The sequence below is a fragment of the Echinops telfairi genome, unplaced genomic scaffold (genome assembly GCF_000313985.2).
Source record: "Echinops telfairi isolate 266 unplaced genomic scaffold, ASM31398v2 ScPeMD7_7469;HRSCAF=8507_0, whole genome shotgun sequence".
Taxonomy (NCBI): domain Eukaryota; kingdom Metazoa; phylum Chordata; class Mammalia; order Afrosoricida; family Tenrecidae; genus Echinops; species Echinops telfairi.
The window spans coordinates 38032983-38040084 of NW_022111372.1; the positions used below are offsets into that span (position 1 = coordinate 38032983).

Below are 7102 nucleotides of genomic sequence, written 5' to 3' on the forward strand. Positions count from 1 at the left end.
TGCTAGTGTCAGCTGAGGGCTGTGTACCATAGGGCCATGTGCTAGTGTCAGCTGAGGGCTGTGTACCATAGGGCCATGTGCTAGTGTCAGCTGTGGGCTGTGTGCGGGGAGACCGTGTGCTAGTGTGGCTGCATGCTGAACTGTGGGCTGGGTCCTGTGAGCCTGTTGTGGCATATGCTGAGCTGCTGCATGGCTGGCTTCCTTTCTAGGAGCTTCGAGAACAACTGGAACATTTACAAGCTCCTTGCACATCAGAAAGTCTCCAAGGAGAAGGTAGAGTGTGTGCAGCCTCCCCTTGGGTCTTGCTGCCTGTCTGCCCTGAGCCCACCCAGACGATGGCAGCTTCAGGGTGCCTGGGAGAGAGCTGGTGCCCCCCACTGAGCAACGAACCCTCCTGTCGTGATCTCCCCTGTGTGCCCAGCCTTGCCCACTGCAGCTCTGGAACTGCTCACCCATGGGTCCCCATGGTCCATGTTCAGAGAGGCGGGGACACTGAGACATGGTTGCTTGGGGACATCTAGGTCAGGTTAAGAGCTGGGGGGCTCTGGGGTAAGGGTTCCATTTATGAAATTTCCCATTGCCACTGAGTCGGCGCCGACTCACAGCAACCCTATAGGACAGGGTAGAACTTCCCCCATGAGTTTCTAAGACTCTAACTCTATACAGGAGTAGAAAGCCTGTCTTTCTCCCCGGAGCTGCTGGTGGTTTCAAACTGCTGGTGCTGCAGTTAGCAGCCCGATACATAAACACTATGTCACCAGAGCTCAACCTACCTACTCCCATCCCCCCAAACCAAACCAAACAAACACCCGGGGAAGGAAATGGTGTTCTTCCATGAAGGCTGATGGAAGACTTGCGTTTCAGTGACTGTGGACAAGGAAAGGGTACTGTCAGTGTGTGGGGATGGCAGGTGGAGGCTGCAGAAGCCAGGCCACCAGAGGAGGGGCCCAGGGGGTGGGGGTGGGTGGGAGGGGAGCTCAACACCGGAGCCCATGAGTGCGCCAGGGAGCTGTTCCTCACTCAGTTGGCTGGGTGACCTGCCTCTCACTGCCAGAATATGGTCCTTTGATTCAGCTCTGCCATCCTCTGAGGCAGTGGGGAGAGGAGGTCCCCAACAAATCATCACAGGTCCGGTAGGTGTAATTGTACAGCGATAATAAGTAAAGATTATAGTAAAGTCATAGCATGAGGGGTAGAGGAGAGATTGGAATAATGGAGTCAGACACAATTCATGGTAGCATGCTCACCTCAGCCCCGCTTGGTGGTCCTCGTGGGGGGAGCCCAGCCACGAATGCAGGAAAGAGCCCCAACTTTATTGCTAACCAAGGGTTATAACTCCTTAGGGGGATCATTACAGGTAACCACACTCACAGGAAGGGGCAATACAATCACATCATAGGAAGGGGATGTACAATAGGCATAAACGTGACGGAAGGGAATGAGCTAGGGGTGTACCCATAGGAATGGGAAGGTCTAGGGTTATACATGTGACAAGATGGGCGGACCCTAGATTCATGATGGCAGCCTAACCTTGGTCATCCTAGGGCGGGTTTGACCTCTCTGGAGTGTCCTACAAGGAAACAGACAACTACTATCCTTATCAGAAGGGAGTGGGCCCTATTTGTTGTGGGATAAACAGTGGCATCTGCTTGGTCTAGATGGCTGATAGTTCTTAGGGAGAATGACCCCTGATCTACTCCTGATGACCTCCAAGTGTATAGTCATTCCCAAGCAGCTAAGTTTGGCATATATTTGGGGGAGACAACTTGGGAGAAATCCTTCTGTTTCCCACATGAGGCCGGCCCTTCCCCGGCCGGTGCTTGTTCCTGGGACTGCACACTCACTCTCACTGCCTTCCTGGGCTGTCCTGCTGCCCACGTGGTGAGGCAGCTGCCCAAGCAGAGGGCTGGCTCGTAGTGCTCAGCGCCTGCGTTGGCAGAGGGAATTTGCTTCCTTCAGCAGTGAGCCCTGGCAGGCATGGTGGCCACTGTGAGGGTTACTGTCTGCCATAGTTTTGCTGAGTGCCCTGCAGTCACCCTGTGAGGACTCCTTCCCAAGTGTCCTGTCTTCTCCAGCCTCTTATCCCAAATGCTGCCAGCACCAGACTGCAGGGGAGGCGGAGGGGTCTCCATCTCCCTTCCAGGATGGGCCTCCATCTCCCTCCCAGGATGGGCCTGGGGCAGGACTGCCTCGGGTGCAGTGAGTGAGGCAGGTGGGCTCCTGGGTGGGGCATCCTGGGACCCACCGCCCCACCCAGGGCTACAGCTGCAGATGCCACAAAGCAATAGAAAGGCCGAGCGAGACGTGCCACACCAGCACAGTTCTAAAGACCCAGGGTGGTGGGGTGGTTACCTGTTGGGAAGCTAATGGCAAGGTCAGCAGTTGGAAACGGCTTACTCTTGTAAGCAGTTACCGTCTCGGGCCCCACAGGGGCACATCTCTCAAGGCCTGGCGTCAGTACCTGAGGTGGTATTTGCTCGATGGCAGTGAGTTTGGCTTGGGTGGTGAGTGTATGCACCCTCATCAGTGGCTTAGCATGACTGATCGCAGGTCACGCAGGTCAAAGGAGCCCTGTTTTGGATGTAGTGGGTGAAATGCACGATGGTATGTATATTGAACACACACGCACATTTTGGGACTTCTGGGTGGTGCCAACAGTGAGATGCTCAGCTGCTCACCCAAAGGTTGGAGGTTTGTGGCCATGCCGCGGTGCTTCAGAAGCAAGGCCGGGTGATCTGTTTCCACAAACTCAGCGCTGACAGGACAGGCTTCTGCTCTCGCCTCCAGGGGGTTGCCGGGAGCCAGAGTCAGCTCTGAAGCGGACTGTTTGGATTTTGGTGCTTTTTGAGTTTCTTCTGGGGTGGGCTCCCCAATAAGTAGGCGCAGCACAGGCGCCCTGTGCTTGCTTACCCATCTGCAGTGGGCCATTCCGCACGTGCTCCCTGGCTGCTCCATCCCTGTCAGAGATTGTAGGATGGGGCTGTGGGATTGGGGAGAGAGCCCCGCCCCCTCCACCCCGTGCTTATTGTGTGCACCCACACACGCTATAGCTACTGGTACATTTACAACAGCCCGGCTGGCCACCTCTGCGGGGAGGGGTTCTGGGGCTGCCTGCCCCGAGGGCTGAGGCTCCCGGTGCAGGCTTCAGCAGGCCCCCATAGCCTGGCCATCGTGGTGACAGCTAGGCTGGCCACCCCGCGCTCAGCCGGGCATGTACAACGCTTCCCCTGGCCATGACAAGAATCTGCCGACGGTGGAAACCACCCAGGGGATTCCAGCTCCTGGCAGCCCTGTCTAGGGTTCCCGAGACTGGCAATCTTGACAGGGCCAGAGAGCCTTGTCTTTCTCGCTTGGAGAGGCTGTTAGGTTTGAACCATCACACTTGTAGTTAACAACCCAAGGCCTAACCCGCAGCGCCGCCAGGGCTGCTTGCTCAGACGAGCAGGCCAGGTGTATCTGTTCCAGGGTAGGGGGTTTGCCTTACAGAGAGTCTCTGGCTGTGGGGATACCTGGGCCCTTCCCCCTGGACGTAGGGCAGGTGCCTCCCCTGCCCACTGTGCCTCATGCTCTTCTCCCCGCCCTCTGCTCTCCCAAGACCAGCTTCTCCCTGGCCATCCTGAACGTGGGCGCCCCAGCAGCTGGCATGAACGCGGCCGTGCGCTCAGCCGTGCGCTGCGCCATCTGCCAGGGCCACACGGTCTACGTCGTGCACGACGGCTTTGAGGGCCTGGCCAACGGGCAGGTAGGTGGTGGCCAGTGTCCGAGGGCCGAGGCTGCTTCCTTGTGGGGGCTGGAGCTGGTGGTTGTGTGGCTTGCGGGTAACTTAGCCCTAGCACGCTTATACGGCGAAGCCACTTGTAACAGCCTGGAATGAAATGAGATGAATGATGAGAGCATGCAGAGACTCTATGTGTGTGTGTGTGTGTGTGTGTGTGTGTGTGTGTGTGTGTGTCTCGGGGGTAGGTAACATCCGGGTGGTGGAGGTGGGGGTGCTGGTGGCCATTCCACCCATGCCCATCCAGGCATCCAGGGTCCTGGACTATGTTTGCAGCCCTGGTCTCCAGTGCAGTGAGCCTCCCTAACCCGAGCCTCCCTGACAGGTACAGGAGGTGGGCTGGCATGATGTGGCCGGATGGCTGGGGCGTGGTGGCTCCATGCTGGGGACCAAGAGGTGAGGTCCAGGCTCTCTGGCTGTGTGGCATGGTGGGCGGGCACTCGGGGGATCCTGGCATGGTCTCCAGGTTATGTGGCTGCCTGGAGAAGGCAGCCTGAGGCCTTGGGGAGGGCCCCCTCCCGGGAGGGCCCCCTCCCTTCTGGGGAGCATGTGTTCTGTCCTCAGATGGGGGGCCTTCCTGAGGGAAGCTCACCTGACTAGGGGCCCTGGGGGGTGCTGCTCAGGGAACCCCAGGCCTACAGTGCCACTGGGCCTTCTCCCCTGGGGACAGGAGGGAGTAGAGTGTCCACGCATGTCATTGCAGGGCCCGGTGGTCTCTGTCACCCCAGCTCGGGGATGGTGGGGTGCAGGCAGCCATGCGGCCTGAGAACCACTCTGGAGTGGGCAAGGGGGACACCGTTGGCCTGTGCAGCTCTGGAGCTGGCTGCCTCCCGCCCCTCCATCTGATTGACTAGAAAGGCCGAGGAGGCATCCCACCCCCACCCCCCACCCCTTCGAACTCCACGGAGAAGCCAAAGCCTCAGAAACAAGAGCGGCAGCTTCAGTGGCTGACCCAGATTCTGGGCCCCTCAGCACAAAGCCTGGCACGGCAGCGGGGGCAGGGAGATCCTGACTGCCCTTTCCACCTAGCCTAGGAGGGACCTGGGGCATTATACCCCACCCCCTGCCCCCAGGGGCTGAGCCTCCAGCTTCTCTTCTCTGAAGTGGGCATCGCTGCACCTTGGGGTTCCCGAGACTCCTTGGTGTTGGCATGGCCGGGCACGGTCTATGCTGCGGTTGGAGGGAATGTGAGGTGTGTCCTTCCAGCCTGGGCTCACAGCTGGCACCCGGGTCCCCGAGTGCTCATGCTGTGAGTGTGCCTGCCTGCAGGACCCTTCCCAAGTCCTACATGGAGAAGATCGTCGAGAACATCCGCACCTACAACATCCACGCCCTGCTGGTCATTGGCGGCTTTGAGGTGAGCCGACTGCCCCAGGGATGGAGTGGTGGGGCCAGGAGACCCCAGGAGCAGCCCCCTCCCTCTGCCTGGGGCCCCTGAGGTGATCCTTCCAGAACACCTTGTGTGGGGAGTGTTCCTCAAGCCTGCAGGGCTGAGCAGGGGCCCCTCAAAGTAGCAGGGGGTGGGGTGCAAAGTTTCACCTTCTCAGAAGAGTTCACCAAGTCCCCATGAGTGCTGGCAACTGGCGCTGGGGAGGGAGGCCCAGGGAAAGGGGAGGAGCACCTGCTTCTTAGTTCTGAGCCTGCTTCTGTTGTGGATGGTGGCATGGGCGGCCTGGGGCAGGAGAGGCCAGAGCGTCTGGGCCCAGCCTGTGTCTGTACAATTCAGGATGGTCCAGGTGCTGGTCGCGTCAGGTTGGCAAGCCCCTGAAAACCACGAGTAACCCATGGCTCTTCCCTGCCAAGCCCATTGAGGCTGAGGGAGAGGAGCCCTATCCAGGGTCCTGGGCAGGAAGGAGTCCACAGAGCACCCCAGGCCCAGGGGAGGGAGGTCACTGAGCTTCAGGGTGATAGGCCTGGGGCCCTGTCTGAGCCTGTGCCCCCTTGGGTGTCCTCCCAGGCCTACGAGGGCGTGCTACAGCTGGTGGAGGCACGCGGGCACTACGAGGAGCTCTGCATTGTCATGTGTGTCATCCCGGCCACCATCAGCAACAACGTGCCTGGCACCGACTTCAGCCTGGGCTCCGACACAGCTGTCAATGCCGCCATGGAGGTTCGGCGCAGGGCACCCACTTGCTGTTGCCCCCATATACACCACCCCCACTGCCACCCTGGAGCCCCTCCTGCAGGCTTTGTCTGCCTGCACCCCACTCTTGAGTCCATCACACCTTGACTGCTGGGGGCACCCCTCATGTGGCCACCTTGGGGACATTCAGAGCCAACTCGCTCCCCCGGAGATATGGGGAAAGTCTGAGCCTCAGAAACCCCCTAGAATGCCCTTAGGGGATTTTTGCACCCCAACCTCCCTTCCTGGTGCCTCCGGGCATGGTGCTCCCCCTTTGTGGGAGCCCCTACTGATGGGCACAGTTTCAATAACTAGAACATGCCTGGCTCTAAAACTCCTGCAGGGGGAATGATTCTTCTCACAGCCCACGGCCCTGCCTTCTCCAGCCCTGCCTGCCTCCCCTCCAGCCCAGGGGGCTGCATTACTACGTGGGGAGACTGGGGCTCCGCACCTCTTGCTGTGGGGTGGGGGCCCGAGGGTCCCTGACGGCCCTGTGGCCCCGCAGAGCTGTGACCGCATCAAGCAGTCAGCGTCAGGGACCAAGCGCCGTGTGTTCGTGGTGGAGACCATGGGAGGCTACTGCGGCTACCTGGCCACTGTGACGGGCATCGCCGTGGGCGCCGACGCAGCTTACGTCTTCGAGGACCCATTCAATATCCAAGACCTAAAGGTGCCCCTGGCCCCCAGCTCATGCAGAACACCTCCACGGCCCACCCCACTGGCTAGATCTTAAGGCATGCTCAGGTCTGCCTTCACTGGGCCGGGCATGGGCCCTCTGTGTCAGACCCTCCCTCTGCAGAGACCCCAGCCCACCCCCCACCCCCATGCCTCTCAGCTGTGGCCCTGCCCACCCTGCATGGCCTCATGTCCAGTCACCACCCTCAGCTGAGCAGACTCTTCCCAAAGTGCCGGTGCTCAGCCTCAAGCCCTGTACACACTCCCTGCCCCCATGCCTAGCACCCTCCCTGCCCCTCATGCTCCCATGCTCATTGCCTCTCCCCAGGTGCCCCTGTGCCACACTGCTTCCCTGCCCATTTGTCTAAATCTCCCCAGACAGCTCTGTCCCTTCCTGACCCCTGTGTGGCCCCTCCTTCCCTTCAGGCCAACGTGGAACACATGACGGAGAAGATGAAGACCGAGATCCAGAGGGGCCTGGTGCTTAGGTGCGACTGCTGGCTCTGGGGCACGGTGGGGGCAGTGGGGGG

At 60.0% G+C, this 7102-nt stretch overlaps 1 protein-coding gene across 1 annotated transcript in view; it reads left to right on the forward strand.

Annotated features, from left to right (window-relative positions):
• PFKL (phosphofructokinase, liver type) overlaps nucleotides 1–7102 on the forward strand; it is an 18660-nt gene that overhangs the window by 9414 nt on the left and 2144 nt on the right. Inside the window, exons 11-17 of the mRNA XM_045284544.1 lie at nucleotides 210–273; nucleotides 3596–3742; nucleotides 4101–4171; nucleotides 5045–5132; nucleotides 5733–5885; nucleotides 6403–6567; nucleotides 6999–7060. Of these exons, the coding sequence (XP_045140479.1) occupies nucleotides 210–273; nucleotides 3596–3742; nucleotides 4101–4171; nucleotides 5045–5132; nucleotides 5733–5885; nucleotides 6403–6567; nucleotides 6999–7060 (750 nt within the window). The remainder of the gene's footprint in view (nucleotides 1–209; nucleotides 274–3595; nucleotides 3743–4100; nucleotides 4172–5044; nucleotides 5133–5732; nucleotides 5886–6402; nucleotides 6568–6998; nucleotides 7061–7102) is intronic.